Here is a 16,120-nt window from a genome sequence, read left to right as displayed (position 1 = left end):
TTCTTGAAAACTTACTGCTTTTCAGATTCAGGTATTTAAAAGTCAGAAAGGGGCAACTCCAAGAGGCAGGGAGGAATCGGGTACTTTATTATTTTGAAGCCTAATCATTCAAATGGAATTTGGTTTAGCTTTCCGTCATAGATTCCTAGAGGTAAATAATCCTTTAATACTTAAACTTAATACCCTAAGAAGAAATAGGAGTAGTTGGATAGAAATGAAGAGCCTGAAAAGTTTAATTTGGTTGTTTGCTCCCCTTCCCTTCCCGGGCTGTACCTGTGTAAACACCTTAACAGAGCTGCTTTATAAATCGGGAAACGACAATACTTCGAAAGCTTCTCCTGCCACATTCTTACATTCTAGGCACTTTAAGGAATTAGGACAGACGGTGGGCGCTGAGTCTCCAATGGAGAAGTCGCGCCGAGCCTGCGGAGAACACGGCACCGCCCTGAGGCGAGGGAAAGCACCGGGAAGGGGCTCCGCGGCAGCGGATGGCGAAGCTCGGTAACGCGGCACACTCCGGTCCGGTCCCGGTCCCGGTCCCGGTCCCGGTCCCGGTCCCGGTCCCAGTCGCGGTCCGGTCCCGGCTCCTCCGGGGGCTCCGCCCGCGGCCACCCCGGGTCCCCGCCCAGCGCCCGCGGGTCACGTGCACCACCGCGTGGCCCGTACCACCCCGCGGGGGGAGCGCGGCCCGCTCCCGGTGTGGCACCCGCGGGTCGCTGGCTGCCGCTCGTCCCTTCTCGTGTTCCCGGTGATCGAGCACCAGTATTCAGCTCTGCGCTGTGACAGCGGAGATGGTGTAGCGCGGGAGGGCGGGAGGCGCCTTCCAGACCTCCTCATGTCCCCCCTTCTTTGAGGTAATGACTCCGCCCGGCCCCTATGGACAGGGCGGCCCTGGGCCGAGCCACTGCGGCAGCCGGGGGGTGGCTGCTCCCCGGGAGACCGGCGGGACGGCCAGCTCAGTCCCGCGGTACGAAAGGGCTTCTCATTTCTATCTCTTCTACTCGTTTTCCATCTTCTCTCTTCTCCGCGGCGGCGGCGGGCGCGCGGGTGAGGAGCGGTCCACCCCTGCTCCCCCCCAGCTGGCGGTGGGGGTGGTACGGGCCGTGGGTCAGTCGGTGTCAGGCGCCCGCGGACACGGGACGGGCCGGGGCAGCCGCGGTGAGCGGGGGCTTCGGGCACGGGGAACCGGGGCTGGGCCGGGGTGACCGGGCACGGGGAACCGGACACTGCGCCCGGCGGCACAGGCCGGCCCGGGTCTGGCAGGGCCTGAGGCGTTCGGGACCGTGGGCGCTCAGCAGGGCCTGCCCGTTCCGGCCTGAGGCTCCGGGCATTGGGGTCTGATCTGCGCGACCTCAGCCTTGATCCAGAGGAGGCCACCAAGTTGATCAGAGAGGAGGAGCTCCTGTCCTTTGAGGAAAGGCTGGAAGAATTGGCATTGTTCAGCCTAAAAAGGAGGAGGCTTTGGTGTGACCTAATTGTGGCCTTCCAGTACCTAAATGGAACTTACAGGGAAGATGGGACAAGACTATTTACAGGGGTCTGGAGTGACAGGAGAAGGGAGAATGGCTTCAAACTGACAGCAAGGTTAGACTGCGAAGAAATTTGCCCTGTGAGGGTGCTCAGGCCCTGGCACAGGTTGCCCAGAGAAGCTGTGGCTGCCCCATCCCTGGTAGTGAGCAGCCCAGGTTGGATGGGGCTTGGAGCAACCTGGTGTGGTGGAACATGTCTCTGTGCATGGCAGGAGGTTGTACGGGATGATTTTCAAGGTCCCCTCAACTCAAAAGGGACCTGGGATTCCCTGAACCTGTCCCTGTGAGACTGGAGGTGTCTGGGCATGAGGGGTTTGTCCAGCCCCCGTGGAGCCTGAGGTGTCCTGGCTCAGCGTCCAGGCTCTGGGCATGGCAGGTGGGGTGGCTTAAGGCCATCCTGCCATCAGCAAACAGAAGGTTGGTCCTGGATCAGTGGGATGCCAAGAGAGATGTTGGAGTCACCATCCCTGGAGGTGTTTAAGGAAAATCCCTGGAGGTATTTAAGGAAAAGCTGGACATGGCACTCAGTGCTCTGGTCTGGGTGACAAGGTGGGGATTGCTTACAGGTTGGACTCGATGGTCTTGGAGGTCTCAGGCTGAGCTCAAGGCCGGCTGCTTGCAGTGGGATGTGGAGCAGGACTGGCACTGGTGGGGCCTGAGAGATGCTGTGATATCCCGTGTGCTGACTGTGCTCTGTCCCTGGCTACAGGGCAGGACTGGCACTGGTGGGGCCTGAGGGATGCTGTGATATCCCGTGTGCTGACTGTGCTCTGTCCCTGGCTGCAGGAGGCCTGGCGGGTGTGCTGAGCCCTCACTATGAACGCCATCGTTGCCCTGTGCCATTTCTGTGAGCTCCATGGCCCTCGCACCCTGTTCTGCACCGAGGTGCTGCACTCGCCGCTCCCGCAGGGCGCCGGCAGCGGGGACATCTCCGGGCAGAGCGAGCAGGCGGAGGAGGAGGAAGGGGGGATTCAGATGAGCAGCCGGATCCGCTCGCACAGCCCGGCCGAAGGCGCCAGTGCCGACTCCAGCAGCCCAGGGCCAAAGAAATCAGACATGTGTGAGGCAAGTGGGAACATCTGTGTGTGGGCATCGGTGTCTTTGGCTTGGGCTAAAGGGCTCTGGGGTTCTCTGATGCAAATTGAATTGTTTAGAGGCAGATAGAAACGTGAAAAGCACTTGTTTTATATGTGTCAGTGCCAGAAGATCTCCAAGTCCTCATAAACTGGAAGCTAGCCCTAACTCTAATCCTAATGATCCATGACAAAGGGATAAAGGAGCTGTTGTTGAGTAGATACACCTTGACAGGACCTTGAGGTCTCTTTAAGCTCTGTGATCTATGATTCTCTTGTGGCTAAGAAATGCTTTCCTCATCCTCAAAGAGTGTTTACTTTGTTAGATTAGGTCAGATCATTTATTAATAGTAATTTTAAGAGCAGGTTAGGAAACAGAAAAACGTGCAAAAACAATTAAAACAATAGGAAAAAATGTATATTCTCAGTTCTTCAGGGCTGTTCAGCCTGGAGAACAGAAGTTTGTGTGGAGACCTTGCAGCAACCTTCCAGTGTCTGCAGGGGCCTTCAGGGAATCCAGAGTCAGGACAAGGAGTAGTGTGTTGAAACTGAAAGAAGGGAAATTCAGGTTAGATATTCTAAAGAAATTGTTCCCTGTCAGGGTGGTGAGACCCTGGCACAGGGTGCCCAGAGAAGCTGTGGTTGCCTCTGGATCCCAGGGAGTGTCCAAGGCCAGGTTGGACAGGGCTTGGAGAAACCTGGAATAGTGGAAGGTGGCCCTGCCCATAGCAGGGCATGGAATGAGGTGATCTTTAAGGTCCCTTCCAACCCAAACCATTCCATGATTCTATGATCCTCGTACTTGTCTTCTATCAGTACTTCCTCTGACATATTTATTATTTACTTTCCCTTCAGTTGTGGCCAGTTTTGTTTGGCCAGTTGGTTTCACAGCTGCTGTAACTGAACTTTACCAGCTGTAGAGCCAGCACCAAGTTTACAGTGAAATTAAATAGTGGAAAATGAGCACAAGAGCAGAGGAAGTATGTCAGAGTTTTGTGTGAGGAGCTGAGTTCAGATCCTGACCCTGACTCATCTTCCTTGCCTTCTGAGTTCTGTGTTCCTGTCTGTGTGTGTAAATAACATTTTATGATGCTTTGCAGTGAACAGTCAGAGCTCTTTGGAAACCTGAGACAACTGCACGCTCATTTATGGCTGGATTTGCTTTTCTGCCTTCAGGGCTGCCGCTCTCTTGCAGGAGGACACCCGGGGTACGTCAGCCACGACAAGGAGACCTCCATCAAGTACGTCAGCCACCAGCACCCAAACCACCCCCAGCTGTTCAGCATCGTGCGCCAGGCCTGCGTGCGCAGCCTCAGCTGTGAGGTACCTGCCCTGGGGGACAGGGAAACGCTGCTTATGGCTCCTGTATCACTTCAAATCCAAGATATCCCATTGCTGATCCTGGCTGCTCCCTGCACACTGAAGCATGGAGAGGAGCAGGTGGAAAGACAGGCACAGAAGTCTGTTTATTCCAGGAGTGGGGGTGTTTTTTAAGCTTGATCTTTGATGACCTCAGGGGTTCCTTCCTCTCACCTTGGGAGGCTAAAAATATTCCCTTCTTGGTTTTGTTCCTTGTGCTTATTATTTGTCATTGTAAGATAACCTGTTTTTTGTAAAAACCTCTGAATGTGGCGTTGAGTGCCCTTTGTAGACCATTCATCCTCTAACAGACATAAAGGAAAAACCTTACAGATTAATGAGCCTTTGTGTGTCAAGATCAGCAAAATTCCTTCTAAATTCTCAGTATTGTAGTTGAATGGAGCTGAATTCTTAAAATACAGTTAAATTGAAGGATTTGGAGTGTTTGTAGGGTGCCTCTGGAGGGCTGTTTGACCACACTTTTGGGATAGTGGCATAAAAAGGCTTCATTTATTCACCAAGTGGGTGTTAAAGCACAGGAAGCTATTTCGTTGGTTACTCTGATATGTTTAATGACTTTTGTGTGTGTTTCCTTCCCTTCAGGTCTGCCCAGGACGTGAAGGCCCTATATTTTTTGGAGATGAACAGCATGGTTTTGTGTTCAGCCACACCTTCTTTATCAAAGACAGCCTGGCCCGAGGTTTCCAGCGCTGGTACAGCATCATCACCATCATGATGGACCGGATTTACCTCATCAACTCCTGGCCTTTCTTGCTGGGAAAAATCAGAGGCATCATTGATGAGCTCCAGGGCAAAGCACTGAAGGTGGGTCTGTGCACAGAGTCCCTGTGACTCAATGTCAGTGTCTCAGTCATGATTTCTGATTGAAGCTGAGTCAAAAAGCTGATCCAGCTCATGCCAGGGTGGTCATTAGGATTGACACAAGGCCCAGGAGGATGGTGTGTATCCCTATCCCTGGAAGTGTTCACAGCCAGGTTGGACAGGGCTTGGAGCATCCTGGTCTCATGGAAGGTGGCAGGGGAGTTGGAACAAATTGATTTTTCCAGCCCAAACCATTCCAGGATTCTGTGTCTGGGGATGTAGGAGGGAAGGAACAGGGTGTTTCTGTCATTTGAAACACCTCATGCTTTTCACAGGCCTCGTAGACAACAGCTTTGTTACAAATGCAAGTAAGTAAATCTGGGAAGGACAATGATTTTGGAGCACAAGTGATAGTTTCAGTCCATCTGAGAATAATATGTCCCTTCTCTCTGTTTTCCCCTGAGGGATGAGTGTGTGTGACACACCCTTTTCACGTGGTATTTTTGTTGTGTTTTTTGCCTGGTGCAAGCACGGGATCTGTTGCAGTGTGTGACCCTGCCCTTGCTGTGTGTGCAGGTGTTTGAGGCAGAGCAGTTTGGGTGCCCGCAGCGCGCCCAGCGCATGAACACGGCCTTCACCCCCTTCCTGCACCAGCGCAACGGGAACGCCGCGCGCTCCCTCACCTCCCTCACCAACGACGAGAACCTCTGGGCCTGCCTGCACACCTCCTTTGCTTGGTAATGCCACTGCTCCTCGCAGCTCCTTCCTCAGGAGGGTGCTGCCATATCCTGAAAGAGTGGGAATGTGATTTGAGCTTTTGGGTACTTTTTTTTTTTGGAGGTAATACTTAGACTTTGCTGAGTGGAGTCTGAATTGGAAGGAGCCAACACTGATTGTCTCTAGAACAACAAGTCTTTTTGCTGTGAAGTAAAACTAACGTGGCAGCTGATAGAAGCTGTGGCTATGCAGATGGGAAGGTTTTGAAGTGTGGAAGAAAGGAATAAAAGATGCTCCTACCCCTGGTGTGTTGCACCTCGGATTCACACTTGACAGACTGTGGTAGTTCACCTGGGAGTGCCCCTGTGCTGGAGCAGCAGCGTGGGAGGTGCAGCCATTGGGCCCTGAGAGAGTCCAGTTCTGCAGAGCCTCACTGGCTCATTAAACTTCCCTGGAAAGATGCCACAGGGAGGGTTGCAACACTGGCATGTGATTTGGATGGGGGATAAGCATCCTGCACAAAGAAATTGCAAAATGCTGGGATCTGGGTGACTTTGCATGTCAGGGGTTGTAAGATGGGCTGATAGTCCCCCACTGAGGAAAGCACAGGGATGTGCTGGAGGGTAGCACAAAGTGGTGAGTGGTTGGAGGTTTTTTTTGATGTCATGACATCAAGTTTCCTACTGGATTTTTACACCTGGCAAGCTGCATGACTCTGCTTCTCTTCCTTTCAATGTCTCCAGGCTTCTGAAGGCTTGTGGTAGCCGGCTTACAGAGAAGCTTCTGGAGGGAGCACCCACAGAAGACACCCTCGTTCAGATGGAAAAACTTGCAGGTGAGACAGAGGTTTCCAGAGCTGCAAAGACCCTCTGAGGATGCTTTAGATGAGGAAACACCGAGTCCTTTGATCAGCATCTCAAGCACAGCCATTGCTCATCAGCTTTGCCTTCCTGGTAGTCTCTGCAGCAGCTGATGCAATTTCCATCTGGAGATGGCTCTGACAGGAATGGGAGATCCAGGCACCCCAAAGGCTCCCTGCACGTGGTGTTTGTCACTTGAGCAGCAGTGTTGCATCATCAAGATTATTGTTCTCTGTGGCTGGGCTGGCCCTCCCAGTGAATCTCTACAGCCAGAAGATTTGCAGTCACAACATATGGATTTCTTGCTTCTTTTTCTACAAACTTTCTAAAAGTAAAGGATCATAGTTGGTTTCTTTTTTCCTGAGTTATTTTATTAACCATGTAGACTACAATCTACAAAGCTTTGTCTGTAACCTTTAAAAAAAGAATAGAGAACGTAGCTGATCAAAAAAAAGTGACTTTCTGTTCTGAAAGATGAAGATGAAAATTCCTTCTTCACCCTTCAGTAGTTATTTTTTATCTGAATTAACACTTAGGTGTGTCTCTGCTGCTGCCAGTACTTTCATTACTGTGTTCGGAGCTCTCTCTTCCCACATACACCCAAAATCACATGGCTGCAGCACATGAGCACTTTGCAGTTTCCATTCCTAGAGCAGCAGTTTTTATGACCAATCCACCTTTTTTTCTTTTTTTTTTTTGGCTAGATCTGAAAGAAGAGTCAGAAGGCTGGGATGGTTCTGAGGAAGAAGAGAAGCCTTCTTCCCAGCCAGATGTTGTGGAAGGGCAGGAGCTGTCCAAGAGCTCCCCTGAGCCGTCTCTGATGCCAGACTGCAACAGCTGGAACGTGGCTCACAGAAGGTTGTCTGTGTTCCGCTCTCTCAGGCACATGAGACAGGTAAGAAAAGCTGCAGAGTCCATAACCTCTTTTCTCCTGGTAATGCTTTTTTTTTTTTTTTAAAGATCCATTTATTTCCTGCAATCTGCACATTCCCTGGTGCTGTGTTCAGCACAGTGCCTGCCCAGGAACATGATGTGAATTGCTCCCCTCCTCACATGGGCCCCTGGTGATCATCAGTCATGTGGGGTCAGATGATTTCTCTCAAATTCTGCACTTCTCTTCTTCCCAAGAGCAGTGACAGTAATTTAATACAGAGACTGTGCAGCATCTTCAAAGCCAAGTAATATTTGCTTAAAAAAATGTGTTTCAGAGGGAAAAATTATTTACAAATAGAATAAACTGTTCTGAACAGATCTTGCTTTTCTCCTGTGCTCCCAGTGACCTGTCCAAGGTTCATCTGTTAAATTCCCACATCCATTCCTGCTGTTCAGGTCTAGCCATTTTCCTGCCTGTCACTCATGTTTTTAACAGGGCAAACTAGACATTTCACTCCTTTTCATAACCAATGCACAATGGTTTGGGTTTGTTTTTTTCCAGGTTCTTGGGGCATCAGCATTCCGAATGCTGGCTTGGCATGTTCTGATGGGGAACCAGGTCATCTGGAAGGCTCGGGATATGGATCTTGTCCAGTCTGCCTTTGATGTCCTACGGGTACAAACCTTTTCCTTTCTTTCTTGGCTGCATATTTTTAATTGTATTTTCTCTGCTACTCCAGCCCTTATAATGATCTGCCCCTGACATGTAATCTCATAAAAAGTGTGTTCTAAATTATGTGCGTTTGAAAAAACAGCAACCAAAAAAAACCCCACAAAACAAAATCCCCTCAACCTTTTGATATCTTGCTTGTCCTCAGCACGACTGTGGGGGCTCTCAGGCTGAGTGGGTTACTTTGATCCCCCAAATCAGGAGCAGCAGTGCTCCAGGTCTTGGTTAGCCCTGGCAGTCGGGGAGGGAGTTGTATTTAGCTGTTTAATTCCAGGGTTTGTCCTGGCTGCTTTCCTTGCCCTGCAGACGATGCTGCCCGTGGGGTGCGTGCGCATCATCCCCTACAGTGAGCAGTACGAGGAGGCCTATCGCTGCAACTTCCTGGGCCTCAGCCCACACGTCCAGATCCCACCCCACATCCTGGCCTCTGGTAAGAACCTGCCACAACCCTCTCTCCTCCCTGTCATGTCATGTTAAAGGACAGATTTTTTTTTTTTCCCACTTCATTTTGTTTTCCCCGTCTTTGCCTGGTCGGTGACTGCAAGATGTGACACCTTCTCTAGGCACTGACCATAGCAGGGTCTGTAGCTGTGTTTTGGAATCTGGGCTAGCACAGCTCATGCTCTTTTGGGCTCTTGTTGCTCCAGAGTTTGCAGTCCTGGTGGAAGTGCGCGCTGCCACCCGCTCCAGCCTCTACCCAACACTGTTTGATGATGAGCAGTCCCTCAACAAGTACGAGTTCCTTGTCACCAGTGGGAGCCCCGTGGCAGCAGATCGAGGTGGGTGGTTTGGAAACAGAAGGAACCTCTGTCCCTGAGATTAAAAGAGCATCTTGATCTTTAACTGGTTTTCATGTACTGGCCCTTCAGGAGGTTTGAGTAGGAGCCAGGTCAATATTCAGCTGGGGTTTAGCTGTTTGAGGTGAGGTTCACCACAGATTGTTCCATTATAAAAGATTAGCTCCACCAGATCAGCATTTTGCCTATTAATTTCCATAAATGAGGAATGGATTCTGGAACACAGGTATAAGAAAAATTGTAGGGAAATTCTGTAACCCACTGAACACTTCCAATCCTGAAATACTTGTGTGTTTATTTTGAGTAAGACTAACTTCTAAGGCTCAGGACATCACTAATTTTCCATGTTCCACTTGGTAGCCAAATGTGACTGATAGAGAAATACCCAGACTTTTTAAATGAATTTTACCTTCTTTCTTCCAGCAGTTGAGCACTTGCACCTAGAGGTGATTAGAGTCAGGTCCATCAGTCTTGTCTTTTCTGGGAAGTCTTAATTTAGATGATTTGGCCTCACTGAGTGTCTCAAAACACATGGCAGATGGCTTATCCTTCCTCTCTGTCCCTGAAGACAGAGATACAAAGCAGAGACTTGCTCTCTCCATAGTGCTCTTCCTGTTGTTGATCCCACGTGTATAAATATATAAATACACCAGTTTATTTTCCATCCAGTCAGATGCATGTCCAGAAACATCTGGACAAAAATAGTCACTGGAAGGTCTTTTCTCCACCACAGCATCAAACTTTACTAGGCCGTGGACTGCTGGGAAAAAATCTCCTAGGGACTTCTAAAAAGTGGTCCAGGAATGCCTTGGGTTGGTTGCTAGTCTAATTTTTCACTAAGTACCCTGGAACTGCCCTTAACAAGAGGAACTTTAAATCAAGTATAAGTTGAGGGTTTATATTTTTATATGTGTGTTTGTATATTGTACAAAGAAGCATGAAGGTTTTTTCGTAACCTTGTGTTTTTAATGATCTTCAGATAAGGCACAAAAGCTAAGCAGGAATTTAAAAGTGGGTCTGAAGAAAAAACAAAGGCCCCTGAACCTGTTTGGATGTCCCAGGGTCCTTCACTAAGTTCCATGTTGCTTCTTGGATCAGATGTTTTTCTAATTGGATGATATTTATCTCCTCTTCCATGGAAATTAAATCCCAACAGGCCACTGGGGGATGTATTTAATTATTTAGTAGTAAAGTAATTAATTTAATTATTAGCAGTAAAGGTGTAAGCAGTAACCTTTAGGCTGTGTGCCCTCTTCCTCACCCTTTCCTCCTTTTTCTGCTCCTGCAGTTGGCCCAACAATCTTGAACAAGATCGAAGCTGCCCTGACCAACCAGAACCTCTCTGTGGATGTTGTGGATCAGTGCCTTGTCTGCCTGAAGGAGGAGTGGATGAAGTAAGTACAGCTGCCTTGCTTCCAGAGGAGCAGCTTTGCTCCTGGAGCAGTAACAGCAGAGTTCAAGACACACTTTAGATGACTTAACTGCAGTTCAGCAGTAGGTGGATTTACAGGAACAAATTAAATCAGGAGTTAAGAATTTTCCACTCTAGCCCTAACTCTCTTTCTGGCTTTCAGCAGTTCTTAACCTTTATGCTTCAGTTCACACATCTGTAGGTTACCTGCATGACAACACCTGTCTGCCTGTCCTTGGTTAGGAGGATTAAATATGCAAATCCCTCTCTGCCTGTCAGTGTGGCTGTACCCCAGCACAGGTAACACCCAAACACCGGGTGCTGCCTCCAGGCACTGCATTTCAGAGGTGCAGGTAGCTGTGAAGGAAGAGCAGTCAGTCATGTGGAATAATTCATGGAACATCATGAATTTACCTGAAGGCAGATGGGCACTGGATGTGTCTCCCAAGTTGTCACAATTAATTGTTCTACTTTCCGCTAGAATGAAAAAACCAAACTAGAAATATGCCCGTAATTACTGAAAATGAGTTATCTCCCTAACTCATCATTCAAACGAGAATAATTTCAATAAAACACTGGTTGAAGCTTTTATTAACACTTAGTTACTGTAGGTGCCAAGAGAAGCTCCAGTTCCTCCTTATTCCCTGTTTGATGGCATGTCAGTCCGTTTGATAATGACAGGAATCTCTTGTTCCTGCAGTAAAGTGAAAGTCCTCTTTAAATTCACTAAAGTGGACAGCAGACCCAAGGAGGATACCCAAAAGCTGCTCAGCATCCTGGGAGCTGCAGAAGAGGACAATGTCAAACTCCTCAAGTTCTGGATGACCGGCCTGAGCAAGACCTACAAGTCCCACCTGATGTCCACAGTTCGCAGCCCGACATCCTCAGAGTCCCGGAATTGAGGGGTGCCCACCCTCCCCTGCTGCCTTCAGGGAAGGGCAGGGAGCCCTGGTTACCTCTGCTGAGCCTGCAGCGTGTGCTTTAGGTGGATAGTGAGGCTTCATCACTATTCTCCTGGTCCTCAAACCAACTTGAAGAGTGACTTGAGTCTTTTCTACTTGCTGTGAGACTGGACTAATAAGTGCTAATCCACAGTGCTGCTGTCTCTCCTGGAACTCAGCTCTCAATCTAGACGTGCACACTCAAGACTAAAACACAGCAATGCTCAAAGAATCAGCTAAATTAATTAAAATCCTGTCCTGTCCTCATTAAGCATCATGGTGGGCAGCAGGCCTCACCTTTATGTTCATTGGCAGGCCTGTGACAACATCTAGAACTCCTGGGAGTGCATATGGTTAATCTCACTGAAATCCCACATAAATCTCCTAAATGCCTGAGAGAACAAGAACCAAAAATAAGAGGCACGTCACAGGGTATGGATCACATGTAAATTATTTCAAACCACTTCGTGCTCAGATTTAAGAGACTATTTTCTGCTGTAGCATAAGTCAGGATATCCCATGGGAGTCCTGTCACTCCTCTTTATTTATTTATATCTTAACTTGAGACGGTTTTAGCATTTGCTTTGGAAATCTTGTCTGGGAGGCCAAATTGTAAAATAAGAAATCTCAAAATGCAGCCTGCTTGCCTCTCAGAGGGGAAAATACTCGCCTTGTTTTGCCTGTGGTCACAGAACTTCCAGGTAATGAAGATAACCTCGCCAGGATAAGGTTCTCTTCTGTCTTTTCTAGCTTCCTAATTAAGTTAAGCAGAAGAGATTCAACCTGTAGGTGCTCCCTTATATAACTCAATAGTAGCCATTTTTGCTTAATAGTTCATGAAAACATTGGTGCATTTTTTAATTACCTAACCAGATATTCCTTATCTGTACTGTAAGGAATCACTGTTTCTGTTGTGAAGTCTGGGGTTTATGTCTTTTTTTGTTGTTGTTGTTTTTCTGGATCATTATTGGGAACACTTGACGTTACCACAGATATTTTGAACAAGCTAAAGGCAGGTTTTACCCAGGTGACCTTCTACACTCACTCAAGCTCAGAGAGGATGTTCCAGCTTGTCACAAGTTCTGTTCTTATATATAAAATATGGAGGTTGATTTTTGTCTGGAACATCTGTAAAATGGAGACAGGCATTAAATCTCATAAGAGCTATTTTTGTAAAATGAACTAAGCCTGGTTTTGTGTTTATTTTCAGTGTGTGTGTTGTGGTGGGGGAAAGCAGCAACTGATCCACAAAATTCCTGCATTCTTAGCCTAGATCTAATGTAGAGAATTTAATACAGGCCTTTTCCTCTTGTCTTTGTATTAATTTCTTGTTGACTGACCTAGTAATCTTTATTTTAAAACTATTCTGATGCAGTCCAGAGCTGTATAACAGAGCAGGTGAGACGTCATTCAGCATGGAGACCTTCTTGATTGCTGAACTGGTTTTGTCTTTAAAAAAACAGCTCTCCCAAGCAATCCAACATCAAAACCTAACCTAGTTCCTTCCAAAACAGCAGAGGGTTCGATCCCTCTCCATCCTGACTGTAACGAGGCTGTCATGGACAAGCAGACTCAGAGGCAGGGCAAGGAAACCACCAACTTAACACTTATAAAATGCCCACAGGAAAGAAGGGGAGAGCTGCCAGGTCAGTCTGAGCTTGCCTGCCAGAACACGTCTGCTCGTGGGATTGCCAAAAGAGTGCCTGGGCGGGTTCCTGCAGCTCGCAGGTGAGGCCTGGGTGCTCCCTTCGCCCTCAGCGAGAGCTGGAATGTGCACAACTTAATTAACAAAAAAATGATGTCTGCAGATGTCTTTCACCACCCTCCTTCCCTCCAAACGATACGCCTTAGAGACAAACTGATGGAGGCAGGATAATCCTTTATTCCAGCGTGATTTCTGCCTGGCTGAGCAGTGCCTGGGAGCGAGGTGGGAGCGGTGAGTGCTGCACTGCCGGGGGATGGACGCAGGGCTGGGTCACTGCTGGCTGCACTTACAGACAAAACCTGGTGCCACTTCTGCCACCCCTGTCCCCTCAGGTGATTGTCCCCCTCTGTTCTGCCCTCAGGAGACTCCACCTGCAGAGCTGCCTCCAGGGAGACCTTAGGGCCCCTTCCAAAACCTAAAGGGGATCCAGGAGAGCTGGAGAGGGACTCTGGGTGAGAGCCTGGAGTGACAGGACAAGGGGGAATGGCTTCCCACTGCCAGAGGGCAGGGCTAGATGGGATATTGGGAAGGAATTCCTCCCTGTGAGGGTGGGCAGGCCCTGGCACAGGGTGCCCAGAGAAGCTGTGGCTGCCCCTGGATCCCTGGAAGTGTCCAAGGCCAGGCTGGACAGGGCTTGGAGGAACCTGGGACAGTGGAAGGTGTCCCTGCCATGGCAGGGGATTGGAACTGGATGATCTTAGAGATCCCTTCCCACCCAAACCATTCTGTGATTCAAGGATGTGTTGCGTGTTTGCAGCATCCGCTGCAAGGGCTCGGTGTGTGGTGAAGGGTTCGCTGTCACGGTTCCGGTACCGGGGGAGGGGTCGGTGTTCGGAGAAGCGTTCGGAGCCCGGGGCAGGGTCGGTGCCGGGATTTGGGAGCCGGGCCCAGCCCCGAGCAGCGGCCGCTCCTCCCCGCAGGCCGCTCCCGCCTCCGCCGCGGCTGCGCGGGCCGGGCCGGGCCATGAGGGCGGCGGGGGCTGCGCGGGGCGCGGCGCTGGCGGCGGCGGCGGTGACCGCGGTGGCGCTGGCTTTGGCGGCCTGGCGGCGGGCCCGGCCCGTGCGGGAGGTGCTGTTCTTCCCCTCGCGGCCCTGCTGCATCGAGGCGCTGCTGGCCGAGGCGGCCGAGCCCGGGGCGCCCGCCCGGCCCTGCCCGTGCCCGCTGCCCAGCGGCGACACCGCCCTGAGCCGCCTGGTTCGCCGCCTCCTCTCCGCCCGCCGCTCGCTCGACCTCTGCCTCTTCGCCTTCTCCTGCCCGCAGCTCGCCCGCGCCGTGCAGCTCCTGCACCGCCGCGGGGTCCGCGTCCGCCTGGTCACGGACTCGCAGTACATGGGGCTGCACGGCTCCCAGATCGGCCGCCTGCGCCACGCGGGTGAGCCCGGGCCGGGGACGGAGCCCCGCTCCGGGGATAGAGCCCCGCTCCGGGGACAGAGCCCCGCTCCGGGGACAGAGCCCCGCTCCGGGGATAGAGCCCCGCTCCGGGGATAGAGCCCCGCTCCGGGGATAGAGCCCCGCTCCGGCGGTGGCCGTGGCCCATCGCTGGCCCCTGAGCAGTTTCTGTGTCTCCGCAGGGATCCAGGTGCGCCACGACCAGCACAGCGGGTACATGCACCACAAGTTCGCCATCGTGGACCGGAGGATGCTCATCACAGGCTCCCTCAACTGGACCACCCAGGCCATCCAGAGCAACCGGGAGAATGTGCTGGTCGTGGAGGACGCCGAGTATGTGAAGGCTTTTCAGGATGAGTTTGAAAGGATTTGGGAAGAGTACAATCCTGCCAATTACAGTTTTTTTTCCCAAAGGCAGTAAATGATTGAGCTGCCTCACAGGGCTGGTGGAGCATGGTAACACCCACAGATTTTATTATTATGTATAGACATCATTGTTTTGTCCATGTGGGTGTAACTTTGGTAAATGTCTCCAGAGAAGTGAAGTTTTCTCTGCCCTAAAATGCCACAGATCCCTTGCTGTGGGTCATTCCCGTGCTGGAGGGAACGACACAACTGTTTGGGTGTGAGGGTGACAGAGCTGCATTCACAGGCATTAAGACTTTGGGCAGGCTCGACCAGGTGTGTTCATACAGTGCTGAGCATGTTTCAGTGGCAAAAGGAACTTTTGCTTTCCAACTCGGGATATGGAATGGAATTGTAGCCAATTCCAAATGGAATTGTAGCCCAAGGGCTCCTCTACACCTGTAATTAAAGGAGAGATAAGAGGGACAGCAGAGTTAAGAGTTCCTATAGCTTTAAGTGCCTTGGTTACATTTCTTGTTGGCATTAATTGTTGCAAGTTGGTAAAAGGAAATCCATGGGAAATAGCAATAATTTTAAAGTTTTGATTGTGCATTTCTTTTGGTTAAAGTTTAGCAGAGCTCTGGTGTAAAAGCACGAGCACAGATGGCAATGACAGCTTCTCTTCCAGCAAGGAAGTGTAGGGAAGGCTGGGAGGAAATGAGAGAAAGGGTTCTGGGGGATCAGTGTTTATCTGGAGAGCAGACACGGCTGGAGTTGGGTCACCCACTCCAGGTGAGGTCTGGAAGCCCGGGTTCTTTCAGGTGTTGGTCCTGGCCTGTGCCCTCACCTGGCAGCACAGCCTGGGGACAGCGAGGGGAGGGAGGTGACATCTCTGTCCCCACAACTCTGTGTGGAACAAAGATGATGTAAACCTAAGAATTTCAAACTCTATTTATAGTGTCTATGTAAGAATTGTTTTATACCGAATAGAAAGTGCCTTAATATCTTTCAAGATGAAAAGAGGTTTTGATATTCTGTTACCAGTTTTGTTACCAGTAGTGCTGTGATTTGCACTGTTAAATAAACCATTTTCACAAAAAATATCAACAGCCTCATCTGACTTTTGCATTCTAATTCCTGTAGATCCTTATTAAGATATTTATGGACATCCCCAGATTTTAGATTTGTTCTATTCTGAGAAAGTTTGCACGGGGGAAACAAAATTAGATTACCTGTATGGAAGCACCTGGGGAGGATCATTCTCCAGTAAATCACATTCAGTAGCAGTAGATTTAAACTACTTAAAATGTATTATTGCTGTCAAAATGCTGCCTGTTGCATTTCCTTTGTGAAGTGCAACTATAAAACCAAACATCTTCCTTTTCGTGCTCTGACATCTGCCCTGTTCTTCTTTCTTTTTAGAAATAAACCTGTCACACACGGCATGCAAAGGGTGGTGCAAAAATAGTTTATTACCATATAGTTAATGTAAAGTTAGGTAATTATATTTACAAAGTAAAAATGATCAGCTACATCCAGGGGAGCCTAGCTTGTCACACAAGGGTTGTA

The 16,120-nt window shown here is 49.8% G+C and overlaps 2 protein-coding genes across 5 annotated transcripts; both read left to right on the top strand.

The window, feature by feature from the left end:
- The first annotated feature begins 681 nt into the window (after window positions 1-681).
- Window positions 682-12,294, top strand: FLCN (folliculin). Of its 4 annotated transcripts, none has more exons than XM_063414192.1 (12): window positions 682-854; window positions 2,316-2,594; window positions 3,779-3,925; window positions 4,565-4,786; window positions 5,360-5,520; window positions 6,244-6,335; window positions 7,065-7,255; window positions 7,796-7,909; window positions 8,270-8,393; window positions 8,611-8,742; window positions 10,049-10,154; window positions 10,872-12,294. In XM_063414192.1, the coding sequence occupies exons 2-12, from the start codon at window positions 2,346-2,348 to the stop codon at window positions 11,071-11,073; spliced, it is 1,740 nt and encodes a 579-aa protein (XP_063270262.1). In that variant the 5' UTR covers window positions 682-854; window positions 2,316-2,345; the 3' UTR covers window positions 11,074-12,294. The 4 variants fall into 4 exon arrangements, with proteins under 4 accessions (XP_063270262.1, XP_063270261.1, XP_063270260.1 ...); XM_063414191.1 differs by having other exon boundaries at window positions 841-967; XM_063414190.1 differs by lacking the exon at window positions 682-854 and adding an exon at window positions 1,052-1,158.
- Window positions 12,295-13,540: 1,246 nt separating this feature from the next.
- Window positions 13,541-15,646, top strand: PLD6 (phospholipase D family member 6). The gene is made up of 2 exons (XM_063414194.1): window positions 13,541-14,189; window positions 14,389-15,646. Exons 1-2 carry the CDS (start codon window positions 13,556-13,558, stop codon window positions 14,625-14,627), a joined length of 873 nt encoding a protein of 290 aa, XP_063270264.1. The 5' UTR covers window positions 13,541-13,555; the 3' UTR covers window positions 14,628-15,646.
- Window positions 15,647-16,120: the final 474 nt, after the last annotated feature.

The sequence above is a fragment of the Prinia subflava genome, chromosome 17, assembly GCF_021018805.1.
Source record: "Prinia subflava isolate CZ2003 ecotype Zambia chromosome 17, Cam_Psub_1.2, whole genome shotgun sequence".
Taxonomy (NCBI): Eukaryota; Metazoa; Chordata; class Aves; order Passeriformes; family Cisticolidae; genus Prinia; species Prinia subflava.
Note: the sequence above shows the minus strand (reverse complement) of the source record. Positions and strands in the feature narration are given on the sequence as shown.

What these genes read in the sequence shown, in the direction of transcription:
- FLCN (XM_063414192.1), top strand. Translation starts at nt 2,346, where the DNA reads ATGAACGCCATCGTTGCCCTGTGCCATTTCTGTGAGCTCCATGGCCCT. An exon ending in AGAAATCAGACATGTGTGAG is followed by an intron (nt 2,595 to 3,778) that starts GCAAGTGGGAAC and finishes TTCTGCCTTCAG; the next exon opens with GGCTGCCGCTCTCTTGCAGG. An exon ending in TCCAGGGCAAAGCACTGAAG is followed by an intron (nt 4,787 to 5,359) that starts GTGGGTCTGTGC and finishes CTGTGTGTGCAG; the next exon opens with GTGTTTGAGGCAGAGCAGTT.
- PLD6 (XM_063414194.1), top strand. Translation starts at nt 13,556, where the DNA reads ATGTGTTGCGTGTTTGCAGCATCCGCTGCAAGGGCTCGGTGTGTGGTG. An exon ending in CGGCCGCCTGCGCCACGCGG is followed by an intron (nt 14,190 to 14,388) that starts GTGAGCCCGGGC and finishes GTGTCTCCGCAG; the next exon opens with GGATCCAGGTGCGCCACGAC.